This window comes from Lathamus discolor, chromosome 14 (genome assembly GCF_037157495.1).
Source record: "Lathamus discolor isolate bLatDis1 chromosome 14, bLatDis1.hap1, whole genome shotgun sequence".
In the NCBI taxonomy this organism is placed as follows: Eukaryota; Metazoa; Chordata; class Aves; order Psittaciformes; family Psittacidae; genus Lathamus; species Lathamus discolor.
In genome coordinates, this window is record NC_088897.1 from 12,141,329 (window position 1) to 12,157,234 (window position 15,906).

Consider the following 15,906-nt stretch of genomic DNA (forward strand, 5'->3'; position numbering starts at 1 on the left):
CCAGTCAAAGAGCTGCAGCAGAAATATGGTGCCTTTTAACTCCCTAAGATACCATCTCTTAGCAGTGCTGCTGTTGTCCAATACAACCACGGTAGGGCTGTTGTAAATAACGCTGTAATAAATATACCAGCCTTGCAGTGAGGCTGCAAGCTTCAGATTTCCACAGCCTTGTGGGGAGATGAAAAGAAATGGGTATATGCTAAAAGAAAGTACTGAAGTTGTACATCATCAAGGGAAGAAACGCATCGGCACAGATAACTTTGATGCATGTAGCTATTAAGGGATGCCTCGTTATAAAGCATGAGTTGTACTTAACCACTGAGGCATTAGCTTGAGGTTGTGATTATAAGGAAAATTCTTAATTGGACTTTACTTCTTGTACTGTGGTGTTTAAATCACAGCACCAGAGGTGGGAGGAACATTAGTTCAAAATGAAGCACTTTTTCTAGTGCTTTTTGTGCTGATAGGTGAGGGAATCCTCCCATCTCGGTTGCATTGGTTGTTGCATGCTTGGTTTGATGAATGGTGTACTGAAGATCAGGTGAGGTAGGTGGGAGTGAGCTTGGCTGTAGCACAGCTCTCTCGTTATCCTTGCCCAGTGTCCCCTTATTTGCAGTGCAGTTATATCTGGAGAGTCTACAGTCCTTGGCATTTGAAGGCAGAATGTCAAATGTGTATTGAGACTTAAAAACATGCTCGATGTTCATTTTTTTTTCTGTCTTACATAAAATACCCAAAGCAAGACCCTTTGGCCAAAGGAGCGGATTTGGATATCTCCTCTGCAGTCATTTGCTTCTTAGCTGGTGTGCAGGTACAGCTGGGTATCTCATCTACTCAGTACACATTTCTCAATGCCATAGAATGCTATAACTTAGTAATAAAGTTGGTTTCAAACTGGGCAGCTCTGTGGCAGTGAGGTAAAGCAACAGCAGCTGGAGATGCTGAGCAGCTGACTGCTTCTCTACCATCCTCCTCTTTTCACTTGTTCTTATTCCCTTCAGCCTCATGAATGCAATTCCCCGTGCAGTTTCCATGAAAACAAGGTATTTAGCTGCGGTGTTTCTTCCTGTCTAAGGAAAATCTCATCTGCTAAATAAACCCCATAAATAATCCTGCTTTTCACTGCTTCCCACCCTTCTAGCCCCATCCCTAGAGCTCTCGTTTCACATTCCATTAAGTCATGTCAAGATTTTCATAAAGGCAAAAAAGGTGACAGCTGAACTTGTTCACCTGAGCCTGCAAGAAGTAGCCTTGTTGGAGGCATAAACCAGTGACATTGCCAAAGCGTGTTGGGGACTGTAGTTATATGAGCTGTAATCAATAACATACTTGCACTTAATTAAATTCACCGTGGATACTGCAGGGGATGTTCCTCAAAACTGGCTGCAGTTAATGAATTTTGGATGGCTGCTGTCAGATGAACCATACAAGGGAATTACCTGGGCTCTGCTGATCTGTTCCAAGTTGCAGTGCTGCTCTGCCCGTGTATACGTAGTGAATGTGGGCAGTTTTCTGTACTCAGTGTTTGTATGTACTTACTGTTGTAAGTATAGTGACAGCAGGCAGGCTCGGGTCACACTCACAGTGAGCTGTGCCCAGAGAGCTTATAGTAGTTTTTTACCCATGTAAATAAATACAAGCATGTGTATGCGTGTATAAATTACCTGGTTGTACACCAGAGTACCTCTTGATGTCTTTCTGATGTTCAGATCCTCCAGAAACAGCTAAATCTTCATCACTTTTTAGTGTCAGGTTCCAGAAAGGGGAAAATTGTTAATTTTCTTTAAAGTAGGTAAAGAACTTCATTTTCCTGTCCCAAAGGTTCCTCTATCTATAACCCGCACCAAGCCTACCAGATGAATGCCAAGAGCCTGCCATGGGGAATTGATTTAAATCCAAGAGCTGGCCAAGAAACAACACTTACTCCCTTGTAGATTATTAAATGCAAGAAGCGTGAGCAGCCTAACTGCAAAGATGGGGAGGTTTTCAGGAAGAAGAGTTTGTAAATGCTGGTTTATTTCACTGCAAAATGATTGCTTTTGCTGTTTCAGTCCAGTGCTTAGAAAGTAGACATCGAAGTGTTGTGGAAGAGACAGAGGGAAAAGGTAAGTGGAGCTTAAGGAGATGTCCTCAAATACTGTTACTTCCTCTCTGTAAAGCCATTTGAGCACCACTCGCCAGGTCCTTTCGTGTCTTTTGAAGGATCCTGCAGCTTGAGGTGATTCTTCTGCAGGTTGCTCAGGACACCCAAGTTCAAGTTTCCTTGTTGACTGCGCTTGGCTCTGTGTGTGCAGGAGAATGTGGCTGTGCAGGGAGCTCAGTGTCTGCCTTTGGGCACGCAGCAAACCTTGCCCTCCTTGGCTCTTCTAGGCAGGTGACCTCTTTAGCTAATGTGCTGTGAAGCTCTTGTGCCCCTTGCTGTGCTGGAGGCTGCCTCCCTGCTGTTGCATGCTCGGAGGTGACATCTGTACTGCCCCTCTGGGATGGAATAGGAGGGCATCTGTGTGCAGGATGCACTGTTCTCCTCCAGTGTTTCCCACTTTAACTGGAGAAAAGCCACTGTGTATTTGAAAGCTAGCATGGATTAGGTTGGATGTGAATGTAAAGTCAGTGAGCTGTTTTGGGATAATTCCCTTGTGTAAAGGAGCCCGAAGAGAAAAGTTGGAGTCAGGCAGTAGTGTTAGCCTCACTCTGTGGGTGATGTAGAGACGAATGAAGTGGGACTGTAACCTGGACCCTCACCTGAGGGTGCTGGACACATAGACCTGGACATGGTGCATTCATCTCTCATCCTGTGGAACATACATTTTGAGGCAATCCAGCAGCTAATTCCAGCGTCTCTCCCCTTGCAGACAACCCCCACACATCCATGGCAGTCAGCTGGGGACTGATGTTATGCCAAGTCCTTGTGATGAGAAATGTCACGATGGAATAATTAAATCTTGGGGCCGTGGGGCCGGTCGCTGTGGAGATGGCCCTCCATGGCAGCTGCAGCGTGTGTTACCGATGGAGCTGTGCCTGCTGTGCTTTCCACTACATTTGTTTCATTAATATTTTATTGTTTTAAGGAAAGAAAAAACCCCACACCAGGGAAGGTGGGAAAAGAGCCTGTTTCCTGAGCAACCACAGTGCACTTCTTTGCAGTTATTTTTGAAGGCAGGTTGCTTCATTTAAGATTTGGAAGCAATTATTGCTGCATGGCTGCAGGCATCCGGGAAGCTGCCTTGCTTGCTTCATTTTTGTTATTTCTAATTGAAAGACAGCAAAACAGCAGCTGGGTTGGGAGTTGTTGTGATAGTTGCTAGACAGGATCTGTGGCTGTGATGTGAAGAACGTCCCCAGGCTGTCATCACTCTTTGTTCTTCCCATGCTGCTCTACCTGGCCTTGCAAAACCCTGTGGGCAACCAAGCAGCGCTCACCCCCGCTGCTGCTTCTGCGTTAGATACGCAGATGCTCCCTCTTCCTCTGAGTTGAAACAGCCTTGCTCACAGAGATGTCATCAACACTGGGCTCCCGCTTGTGTGAGAGCACAGGCACTGCCTTTGCCACCTACAGATGTCCTTTGATTGCGGCGGATGTTTCCTGGAAAAAGCTGATTGCTGAGAGGGGTCAAGCAGGGATGTGCCTGTGTGTCCTGGTCCTCCTTTCGGGGAACAGTGCCTTGCTCAGGCTTCTGTGCATAATAGGGATGAAAAGCAGGGGGTGGTTGTCTTCTGAGTCAGTAGTGCTGGTTGGGAAGCACAGCAGCGTGGGAAGCGGCGTCAGACTCTGCTCAGTAGCATCGATGCAGCCAAACTCATGTCCTGAGATCAGGAGCCTGCAAAAGCTGAGGCCATTGCTCCATTGTTGCCATACAACATCTCGGTCTGATTTTGGCTTCTCGTGGGCTTGAACCCGCTTTGCAAACGGCAGTAAGAAATGCCAGGACAGTCATTCCATTATAGCCCTAGGCCAGCTGCACAAAGCCCTGGTCACCAAGGCTTATTGGTGTTTTCCTCTTGGAGACATGATGGGCAGGAAGAACATGGTGACATCCTGTCCATCTCTATACTGGAGGATGGCTGCATGCGCATGGCTTCCCTGGCTTTATTTGAGTTGTAGCTGTTGTTGGAGTGTTGGAAGAAGCTGGTCACAGCACGGTGCATCACGATCCTGGCGTCTGGCTTGCCAGCAGCGTTATGTGACATTTCCCATTCAGCAGCTTGGGGAGACTGTGAAGCTAATACATGTTTCTTGTTTCATTGTAAGATGAAGTTGGAGTTGCAGAGTTCTCATCTAGGTTGTACGATAAGGGAATATATAGCATTCATTGTGAAGAATTTGTTGTCTGAACAAACTTAGTACTAGGAAGGAGAAGAAGAGAGAATGTTGACTACTCTGTTTTACAGAGAATGAAGTCAGGGTATACAATTAGAAGACTTGGCTTTGCTAACTTGTGTTCGTTGTACTGCAGAGAAAGCCATCACTATTGCATTCCACTGATGGTCTCATGAGGAAATTAGGGCTGTCCATGGAAATTTTATCTTCTGTCAGATTTTATCCAGTGTTACTTAGCTTAAAAACATATCTGCCTTCACAGTTGAAAGCAAGACAGTGGCACTGTTATCCCACAGCACATTTCCAATTTGCTTTTCTAGTGCTGTTTTCTACGCTCCAGGAGCAAACGGTTGTGCTTTCTGAACACGCATTAGGGTAATTTGTGGAGTGAGTGATAGCAGGAAGCCAATTACAGCTTTCTCTTTTCCAGTGCGATAAGACACAAAACGTGAAGTTATTAATACCTCATAAATGCTTCTGCTAATGTTTGCGTTAATTCAGCAGGTCGGTGTTCAGTCTCACAAAGCAAAGAAATAGGGTAGCAGTGGAGATGAAGGGGATGCTTTTCAGTGCAGACACGTCCTGTGATTCCCTGACTCCATAGCTTCCCGGCTGGATGAACACAAGCGGTGTGTCTGTGCCATTCCCTGTGACTTAGGTTAATCCTCGGGGACTGAGCAGTGAGGGTGGGTCTTTCTCAGGCCAGGCTTTCAGGTATTACGGGGTTTGGAGGCCATTAAGTGCAGTGAGGAGGGGGAGTCTTCAGGGATTGCTCAGCACCTGACAGCGTTGGGCTTAAAGCACAACAGAGCACTGCCTTCTATGAAAGCTCAGTGCTGAAGCTTGGGAGAGGTGCAGTGTGTGTCAGAGCAGATGGAGGGTCATTTGTGGCACATAACGTGGCAATTGTAACTGCAATTGAGTGCAGGACTGCCTGCTGCCATTGAAAGCAGGAGAGCATCACTGCTGCTGAGCTCAAGCCCCCTGCGAGGGCTGCTGTGCCTGTGTGGGTTTCGTGAGCACGCCTTGCCAATGCAGTTGTTCTGCTCCCCTCCCTGTGAATGAATTGCTGTGTTTCCTTCATACCTTCTCGTGGACAGTGCTGACTGGATGAGTCATCTGCAGTCTCCATTTAAAAGCTGGTAGACAAGGAAAGCTTGGGTTTTATTTTGTTCTGTTATTTGTATTTCTCTTTTCCCTGCAGCAGTTTAGATGAGAGCTGTTCAGATCTCTGATGCACAGTCCTGCCAGGCTGAAGTAGTGCAATGCAGTCTTTTCCTGGTGACCATCAGAGCATGTTACAGTAAGGTTTGCAAAATGAACCTCACGGGCAGATCACTTGTAGTTGTAGGTCTGGCTGCTTCTCCGTTCGCTCCTAGGCTGTAGGAGTACTACATTTCCTTCTCATTTCCTCAGTTTTCATTGCAAACATCAGACCACAAATGGAGGAAATGGATGCAGCAACTCACAAAGATAAATAGGAGCCTGTGTTCAAAACAGAGATCATCAGTGAAAGCAGATTTCTACCTCATTCTATCTTGAGGTGGGGGAGCTGGTTCTGCCACAAGAATTTGAGTAGATAGTTTGCTTTTGGTTCATTTTCAGAAGAATCAGGAACTCTTTCACAGAGATGTGTAAAATGGGAAGAAAACAGAGGGAAGTGTTCAGTTCTGTGGTTCATTTGTGCACTGACATTATCTGTAACGTACAAGGTGTTTGTTGTTGCAGATTAGACACACTTGCTTCATCCAGTTTTGAGATCTGGCCTGTCTTTCTGTCTGCCTCTGCCGCAGCTCTGTTCTCTTCACATCTGACCAGTGGGTGTCAGCAGATGACAGTCACCGAAGGGAAGACCAAAGGACAGCAGTACCCATCCCTTCATCTCCCTCCCTTTCTCGTAGGTGTGGTGGAAGCGTGTCTCCTGCACATGCTGAAGCGCAGGGCTGCCGGCTTCCTGCGCACTGACAAGGTAGCTGCTCTCTTCACCAAGGTTGGCAAGACTTATGCGATAGCTGGGGACATCTGCAAGAAGGTGCAGGACCTGCAGCAGCAAGTGGAGAGCAGGTGAGGCTGCACTTTGGTTGTCACCAAAATTCACAGTGTGCAAGCAGCATGGTGAGGGTGCAGACACTGGTAGGTGCAAAGGGACCTTTCTTGGCCATGTTTGTTAAAGCTTTGTCTCTTCAGGGACTCTCACTAAAAGCAGATTTTCTGGGCAGCGAATAATTGCACAGTGAGGAAGTACCATTCCCGTGTGGTTCAGAGAGCCCCGTGCTGAGCAGCCCCCTTGTTCCTGTTTACAGCCACACTCAGAGAGTGATTCTGCTCTGTACAGCCAGCTTGCCACCCTGCCTCTGAAAGGCAGCGTTAAGCTCCTCATTTCTGAGGTGGACCTGTTGCTGTGCTGGCTTATGCTGTAGGAACAAGCAGGGGGTCTTGGCTGTAAGCAAGCTCCCAGCTGGCTTTGGATGCTCATTTGCTATACTTCTAGTTTCTCAGTTTGATGTTGCTTATCTCTTAGTTGTCTTGTTGTTGTTCTGTAGGTGGTAGGAGATAGGCTCTCACTGCCAAGACACTAGCACAGACTGTGCTACAGCTATATATGGTGCTTAACAGAGGGAGCGAAAAGATGGGTCTGTGCCCAAGGAGTGCCTGGAGATGGTATGGCAGGAGGTCCCTGGGAAAGCTCTGCCTCTCTTAGCTCAAATCCTGTTCCATGCTTCTGACCTCAGTGGATTATCTCATGCTAAAACAGCTGTGTGCCTTCTTGGGGTCGTGGCTAGCTTCAGCCTGAGGTACCAGACAAAGCTGGGAGACAAGAATCTTCTTTTTACCATTCTCCCTGTGGCTTTCCCAACTGAGTGTGAAGCTTTTTCTGATAAGAAGCGAGCTTCTGTTCAGCACGTGCCACTTATTTTCTGCTACACTTGGCATTTTGCTGGTTTTTTCATTCTTTTGGGGTGTATGGTCTGCAATGCATTTACAGCCTATTAATTTCAGCCTGTGTGTTCCAACACCTCGCCATACAGCCCTTCACTGGAGAGCTTCCTGTGAGCAGGAGAGTCTGAATTCTGACAACTTTACTTTGTCTCCTTTTGCAGGAAGAATCAGCCAAATGGGCAGGAACCCCTCAAGAGGCAGGGCTCAACCACAAGCAAAACTCCTGTCCTGACACCTCAGGCCATCAAACACATATGGGTTCGGACAGCACTGATTGAGAAAGTGCTCGACAAGATTGTGCAGTATATTGTGGATAACTGCAGGTAAGGACCAAATCAGAAGCACGGGGCTTTGTCTGCCCGATGTGTTCAGGTATCTTCAACAAGGGATTGCATTAAAATTCTTCTGCAGAATTCTTGGAGAGAAAAAATCAACTGCAGAGGCCCTTAGAAAAAATGGTTTCGGTCATTGATAGTGTTTCTGACTGAACAAAAACCTAACAGCCACACGACTTCCCAGGAATCAGCTAAAAAACTAACTTGAAGTATATTAGGTGCCCAAATTCTAATGGGACCTAACCTTAGTGGGATAGAAATGTCTTCTAATAGGTCAGGAGTGGTTAATTCACTTACAGTAGTAGATGAAAGAAGGGAAAATGAGTTTAGAGCAGGAGTTACTGAATAAAACCTTAGGTTTGTTCTCATGCTTTTTGGTGACATTACTGCTTAAATGCTCCGTGTTCAAGTTCTGCTCTTGAGGAAGAGAAGGTGGTTTAGAGTTCGAGCCCCATCTAGTGGAAGAGACACCAGAGGATAAGGACAGTTCAAGTCTGGGTGGTTTGATGTTTTTGCTCTGTGGTTTTGTAAGTCAGCCTTGCCTGCTGTGATGGGAAGTCAGGGGTCATTGCAAGAGCTACTATTTGAGTAGTGCATTGTTCTTGACAGTGTTTCAAGATTATTCCTCACAGATAGATGCTTAAGAATGTGTGCATCTCTTGGTCTCTGTGGAAAACTGACAAAATTGCTTGCAGAGAGTTTTTGTTTGTCTTCATATTGCATTAGTGCCCAAAGCCCCAGATCAAATATAGTGGGTAAACACATTTAGTGAAAGGCAAGCTCCTGCCTCTCAAGAGCTCAGTGCCAAAATGGATGAGGTAGGATGAGCACTGTGAGAGGAAGTGGCTTGCCTGAGGTTACACAGCTGATGAAGGGCAGAGCATGGATCCAGAGTAGGGTGATGGTCATCTTGTTAAATAAGAAGCCTGGAGTGTAGGTTTATTGAACTGACTGTTCTAGGCTCCTTTTGTGCTCCACGGAGATCTAGTGCGTGTTATCAATATAATTTAGGAAATGTTCTAAAGCAGATGTCTAAAATGGGCTAAATTAATTTCTCCACAGCTTTTTATGATATATTTTAATGAACTTTCAAAATAGTTAAGAACACACCGTGTTGTAAGAACCTTCTTTATCTGCAAACCCAACACAACGTTTCTTCTTTGTGAAGTTATCATATGGGCCAGTTAAGCTCCATCAGAGCTTTTAGAGGAGATGCATTGCATCAGTAACTAATAGGTAATGCTAGCAACGGCTTTTTTCTCTACCCATCCAGTTCAGGAAACATAAGGGGTTTGGATCCCTTTTGTTCTGTGTCTGACTATTTACACTATTAGTTGTACAGCCCAGATTCCATTTTCAGCCTTGGTAAAACTCTCAGAACTCTGAAATCTTCCCTTTCATACACGTAATTTGTTGTTTGAGTTTGCTCGAGATGAGTGTTTGGTCTGTTTTCAGGTGTGACCTGGGACGTGAGTTTAGTAGCCGCGCTTCCCCTGCACACACCACTGACTGCTGGGGGCCACAGCCAATGCTGAAGTACTTGTCAGGTTGACAGCAGCCTGACTGGCTTCCTGCCTTCATCTCAGTGCTTCCTTTGGCACCTTCGCAGTAACACATGGTATTTTTAAAGTCAATGGACTCGTGCTGCTAGGAGGCATAAGAGCTTTTAAAAATAACCACCAGTGTTTTTAACTGAGTTCTGATCTTTTGTTCCTAGTAAATACTATGAAAAAGAAGCTTTACTGGCAGATCCTGTCTGTGGCCCAATACTGGCTTCTCTTCTGGGTGAGTCCTTGCAAAGTTACTTCTTATGCTAAAGAAAATAAATTGTTTTTCAGAACATTTTGTATTGTGACAAATAGTGGCTTTTATCCCTAGCATGTTGTGTTAACTATTCAGAACAACACAGAAGGTGATGTTTTGTTGCTTACGAGACCAGTAGAGACCAATCGTCTGGTTTTATTATTAAATATCAGAGAACACAATGGGAATGGCTTTTGACTGAACGCTTGCTAGCATATCATAACTACTAATGCTGCTATTGCAGGGCAGTACAGGAATGTTTTTATACAGCCCTAGAGAATAAGACCTGGTATGTTGTTATATGTATTGTCTGCAATAATAGTCAGTTGGCTTGAGAGGGAAATCTCACGTTCTGTACTTGGCTAGCAGGGTAAGACTTAAGTGTGTTTCTGAAGAGACTCAGAAGGTTTCTCTCTGGGGCTGTTTCCTTAGTTGGACCATGTGCTCTGGAGTACACCAAGCTGAAGACAGCAGATCACTACTGGACAGACCCGTCAGCAGATGAGCTCGTTCAGCGACACCGCATCCATGGAGTACATGGCCGCCAAGACTCTCCTTCGAAGCGCCCAGCCCTGGGAGTAGGTATTTACTGTGCAGCTATTTCTGAGTTAAGGCACAGGTTGATAATAAAAACAACCCTGGGGGAAAGATCCGAACCTAGAGCAAGCTTTCTTGTCTCTTCTGTAATGGAGCTTTTATCACAGCTTAGAAGTCCATCTGGGCCCAAATGTCCTCTTTATCTGCATGTAGAAAAGGTTGAGATCCAGGACTGAATTCTGTGGCTTGTGACACTTGTGATCTGACCAGGTCGTTCACAAAGAATTATGGGCGTCCTTGCCCAGGACTGTGTAAGACTCCAGGTCATTTCTCTGCCAAGTCTCCTGGCTCCAGAAGATGTTCCCCTCTACAGATATTGTTCTAAATGGAACTGTTCCTGTTTCATTGGCCTGCTGGTGTGGTCATTCCTGCCGTGCCTGATCTGCCTTGCCTGTGTCTGTGTGTGTGCTAGATCCGGAAACGACACTCAAGTGGGAGCACGTCAGAAGATCGCTTCGCTGCTTCGGCACGGGAGTATGTGGAGTCCTTGCACCAGAATTCCCGAACTCACCTTTTGTATGGGAAGAACAACGTCTTAGTCCAGCCAGTGAGTACACTGAGTTTGGGTCAATAGGCACAGCTGCTGCCTGGCTGGGACTTGAGAGGTCAGTAGTGTGAGTAAGGGTATAAGAGGCTTGTGTTTTTTCTCCCAGTATTAAATACCAGTACATTTGATGTTAAGGTTTCCCTCAGCAGTTCCTCGATAATTCACTGCTGCAGAACTTGTGGGGTGTAGGAAGACTGGAACATGACAATTCCAGTTGTGCACTTGAGTCACCTGAATTGCCTGTTTGTTGCTTCTGTGAACAGAAAGATGACTTGGAGGCAATTCCTGGCTATCTCTCCCTTCATCAGTCAGCAGATAGTTTGACATTAAAATGGACCCCAAATCAGCTGATGAACGGAACCCTTGGCGATTCAGAGCTGGAGAAAAGGTAGTCACTGCGTTCAGAAGATTGGAAGCATTCATGGTGGTTATATCTTGTATACTTGGCAATATGACGTAAGTGTAATGAGGCTGACTGGACTGAAGCACTTCTGAATAGTGCATAAGTTAAGGTGCCACGCAGCTTGGGTTCTCTTCCTGTTTGCCACTTTCCAAAGGTCCTGTAATGAACTCGGATATAAGGGCTTTTCAAAAGGAAAACAGAAGTCCACTTTTGCAGGTGTTCAGGAGAAGAGGCTCAACACTACCTCCCATCATTACAGCCCTAGTACCTCCCTTCAGAGGGTCACAAATCATTTGGCAAGCATGGCTGATTTCAGCCTCAAAAGAGAAACCTGCAGTGTCCTTGTCTTTCATTGGATCAGTTATTCATCTAATTTGGTATTCTGCTTCAGTAGAAAGACAGGTAGTCTTGAACCAGGCAGCATTCCTCAGGGAATGCTGTTTCAGCCCCAGAACACTGCTTCTTCCACACCATTCTTTTTCTAAAGGCCCTCTACCTTTGCCCTGTTGCTAAACTCTGATCGGGTTGTTCTTGGAAGGGTTCAGAGCTGTTCCCCGTGTTTAATCTGAAAGCTTGAGCCCCAGTGCATTTACAAGCTGCTGCCCATAGATCATGTGTGCGGTACAGAATTGAACCCATCTGTCCTGAGAGCCAGCCACAAGACCATTGCACAGCCTGTGCCCCAGGCACTTTAACCTTAGCGAGAGCATTGCTGTATCTGGTGCGGGGCAGTGGCAGGGACAGGGAAGTGAGGGGGGAAAAGGGAGGTTATGGGAAGGCTGGTGCCTTCCTTCCACTGTGGGGAACTAGTTCCTTGGCCTTTTATTTGACTACTAATTTGCCAAGTTTAATGAGCAGTTATTAACTTAGCAGAGTGTTTTATTGGGTGCTTGGAACCACAAACACTTCTGAATGTGGAAAATAATGTGTCCTGCACTTTTTCCTTCCCTCCTAGTGTTTACTGGGACTACGCATTAATAGTGCCACTCAGCCAGATCGTCTGCATTCACTGCCATCAGCAACGTAAGCATAAACCTTCTCATGGGGCACTCCCAAAGCCCCTTTCTGCCAGGTGAATGTTAATGCTGCTGCCTTTTTATGTGGTGCCTGTTAGGGTTTTACTGCAAAAGGAGGCTGTTTTAGAAGACAGTTTGTGTGTTTTAAAATACATAAGCAGAGGATTGCCACTTGAGTGATTGCTTTTCCTGCCTCATTGTCATTAACACTTCTAACTAGTTATGGATGTATGGGATGGGTGTTAAAATCTGGAATCCTACCTGGTACAGGATGACAATGGCAATGTTAATTCAGGTCCAGTTGCCTCATTTTGTTCAGCTCCCCCAGGACACTGTGCTTGTCCCGTGTTCCACTGACGGTCAGAGGCCTCACCACTCTGCTCTGTGGCAGTTCCTTAGGGAAAAGGGATTAAATGACAGACATGAAGCATGACAGCCTGTGCTGTTCTTCACTGGGAAAGCTGTTTCAGTATCGGGTGCCAGGCATATGCACAACATGAATCTTGCTGCTTGCACAAGATGACAGACACTTGGCGGTCCTGCCCAGCACCTAGCTACCAGACTGGAACTTGCACAGCAGAGTGCATCCTGCTCTTGGAGGTTCCCCCTTTACCCAGGTGGCTCCAGATGCCTCCTTCATTCAGTTTTGGAAAAGGAAGTGAAGAACCTAATTCACTTGCATTCTTTTGCCAGTTGTACAAGATGCAGGTCATTGTGCATAAAGGAGTATCCAGAGCACAGGCTGGTTTTCCTTGTTTGTTCTCAATTTCTAGTGACAGCAGGGAGTGTGACTTACCAGTTCTCACAAGAGTAAAGCTGGCAGCCCCTGGCTACACCCATTAGGTTGGTTTTCATTCCGAACTGTGTGTCCTTTGTCAAGTTATGTCATGCACCAGAGACTTAGTTTAGTTATTCCTTTATTATTTATTGGTTTAGTGTTCAGAATCACTCTAAACGTTTCTGCATAAGGCCTGTGTCCTGGGTCATAGTTTGCTTGTATCTGGAGCTTCTTTAGGACTTAAGGGCTGAGACATCCCTAGCTTTCTGGGGCTTACAGGGGTTTATTCATCTACTTAGAGATGATCACAAATGAAATTTACTTAGAAGGTCAGAGCAAAAAGTCAAGGTTCCGATGTAACAGTGTGGACTCCCCTTGTCCTCCTTTGCAGCAGAAAGCAGATGGACATTAGTCTTGGTGAGTCAGGATGGAACCCAGAGACCTCCGCTGCACTTCCCCCAAGGAGGTCACCTCCTCGCATTCCTTTCCTGTCTGGAGAATGGTCTTCTGCCTCGTGGCCAGCTGGAACCACCACTGTGGTCCCAACAGGGCAAGGTACTGTCTTTTCTGATGAGCCGCTTGTAGTGTGTAGGGCTGATCTCAATGTCTCTGTTCAGCCAGCATCATCCTGCTCCACAGAGTGTGGGCATTCATTTCCAGCTGCTTTATAGTAAAGCGGGAGGCAAAATAACCCTAAATAGGTGTTAGGTACCCCTAAGCCACCTGCTATATATGATTCTACTGTTGTTTTCTCCCTCATCTCCTCCCAACATTGGAAGCTCAGTTTTAAAATGCCAAAGGTCTGAAGTACTTGGTTTGTTGTGCTCTGTAGTCCTTCGTAGCTGAATGTATGGAACTGTTATTCTCTCTAGGGTAAAGTATTTCCAAAGCTTCGAAAACGGAACAGCAGCAAATCAGTAGACCTGGAGGAGACCCCAGCTGAAGACACTTGTACAGACTACGTGTTCAGAATTATCTACCCAGGACACAAGCATGATAACAGTAGGTGCCTTTGTTCTGCTTTGTTAAAAACCAACCAACCCACCAAACAAAAAACCCAAACCAATCAAAACCCTACGATCACCAAGACCACCTTGTTACTTCCTCGGAAGTAACAGAAGGGAACAGACAAGTCAGGTTATGGGGAAAACAAAATCCCATCACAGAATTTCAGTGGGTGATAATTGTGATCAGCAGGCACAGCTTACTGTAGGTTTCCTTAATGCAGTGAAACTCATTATCTTAGAGGATATTTACTCTGTGTTTTGCAGAGGAAGGTTTCCAAATACTCCCCTGGGCTTGCAAACTGAGACTAAAAGCAAAAGGATTGCTTGACTAGCCAAGAGCAGCTTTGCTCCCGAGGAGGATATTTTTATTGGCCACACTGCTTGCTCATAATGTTGTTATTAAAAAAACGCCATAAACTCATCTCTTAAAGTACCCCAAGAATTCCCTGGGCTAAGTTTTCTTGGCTTTGGAAGCAAGAACTTAACAATGAATAAATAAAGGCCTTCCAAGGAAACTAAATGAATTCCCAAGCACCAAACCACCTCATGTCATCAGTGAATACAAATTCCTTACATGCAAGAGGCATTTGAGCCTCTTTTAGTCCCCTGGCAAAGAAGCAAGAATTACCCAGGAGATCGGATCCTAAAGTTTACAGGGAAATTGGATCTGCTGCTCATATTGGGACTTACTGGAAAAGCAGAAATCTCAACCGAACCCTCCTTACCCAGGGGACTGATCCGCGGTGGTGGCCACACTTTATTAGGGCTTCTGGATTTGCACAGGTGAGTTCATGCACACACCAGCAAAAGCATGTTCTGCCTTTGCCTGAATCGAGGGGACTGCAGATTCTGTGGGCACATTCAGCACAGACCTGCCTGTGCAGTGCAGACAGAGCGAGCTGGCTTCTGCCTCGGCCTTGCAGAGGAGGAGGCCTGCACCTTGCATGTTTGCAGTGCCAGACAGAGCTGGGGGAACAGAACGTTTGCTGCCCAGATGCATCTGGCACAGGTTGCAGGGTGGAAAAGAGGCTGCAGCATTATAGGGCATGGTGAAGGAGAGAAGCTAGGTGAGCCTAGGATTCCCATGGAGTTTTGCTAAAAAGCATCCTCACCTACTGCAGGCTGGCACTGGGACCTTTGTCTGATGCCATGAGGTGACATGTGTGGCACAGCCTGTGCACAGTCACAAGCTGGCCTGTGTTTGGTGGAGCATGCTCTTCTTTGTTAAGAAGCTCATTTTTCATACCCGTTACATGAGCTTCAAGGAAAGGGCAGGATTTGTCTTTGCTGAACATGTTCCTTTTGAGCTTTCCCACAGCATCGAGTTCTTTCTTCTTATGCTCCTCTTTCACTATTTTCTTTGAGCAGTAACTATTAACTACCACCACTTAGCTGCCAGCCGCTCTACCTCTGTTGACGATGACGAGGAGGAGGAAGATAAGCTACACGCAATGCTATCAATGATCTGCTCTCGGAACCTCACAGCTCCTAATAGGATGAAAGGTTTTTATCCTCCTCCCTCTATGTCCCAGAGCTCTATTGCAGCTCGTTCCACTGATGCATACAACAGTGTTGGCATTATTACAAGGAAAAACATTTCACTCACACTGAGATCTGGAGGTGAAGCTGGCAGTACCCAGAGGCTGGGAGTGCACTCACAGCCTATGGGAAGTGGAAACAACAGCATCTGCCCTCTCCTCTGAGCATGTGTGCTGCTGAACAGACAAACCACCTGTCTTTCACAAAAGCCGGCTACTAGAGCATGTTCTCACAAGAGGAGGAGGGCGTGTAACAGGTCTTTGTGTTTAGTGTAACTGGCTGGGGAGAGCTGCTTTGTGTAGGAAGGATCAGAGGTGAACCACTGCAGCAGTAGCAGTGATGTGCTGGGCAAAGTCAGAAATGGAGTGTGTCTGTGAGGACAAAATAGGGCAGAAGTGTGCAGGGGTCGTATGGAGATGCAATACCTTTCTGTGCTCAGGTGCTTTCATTCTGCTTGCATCCCTAGGCTAGATGGGTTTCAGGTGATCAGACTCTCCATCCTCCAAAAATCCATCATCTAATTCTTTTCCTAAAGCAATTGATAACAGATGTATTAAGTTGGTATTCTCAGGAAGCGTGTGTACTAGCAGGTAGTCAGGATCTAGTCATGTAGCTCGTGAGAC

General features: G+C 46.1%; 1 protein-coding gene across 6 annotated transcripts in view; it reads left to right on the forward strand.

Annotated features, from left to right (window-relative positions):
* Nucleotides 1–15,906, forward strand: part of SGSM2 (small G protein signaling modulator 2) — a 44,059-nt gene that overhangs the window by 14,109 nt on the left and 14,044 nt on the right. For 2 of the 6 annotated variants that reach the window (XM_065694498.1, XM_065694502.1), the window contains exons 3-12: nt 6,220–6,382; nt 7,420–7,581; nt 9,311–9,378; nt 9,829–9,974; nt 10,406–10,540; nt 10,804–10,928; nt 11,899–11,966; nt 13,129–13,292; nt 13,610–13,739; nt 15,113–15,247. In XM_065694498.1, coding sequence (XP_065550570.1) covers nt 6,220–6,382; nt 7,420–7,581; nt 9,311–9,378; nt 9,829–9,974; nt 10,406–10,540; nt 10,804–10,928; nt 11,899–11,966; nt 13,129–13,292; nt 13,610–13,739; nt 15,113–15,247 — 1,296 coding nt within the window. The remainder of the gene's footprint in view (nt 1–6,219; nt 6,383–7,419; nt 7,582–9,310; nt 9,379–9,828; nt 9,975–10,405; nt 10,541–10,803; nt 10,929–11,898; nt 11,967–13,128; nt 13,293–13,609; nt 13,740–15,112; nt 15,248–15,906) is intronic. The other 4 variants (XM_065694501.1, XM_065694499.1, XM_065694503.1 and 1 more) reach the window with 4 other exon arrangements.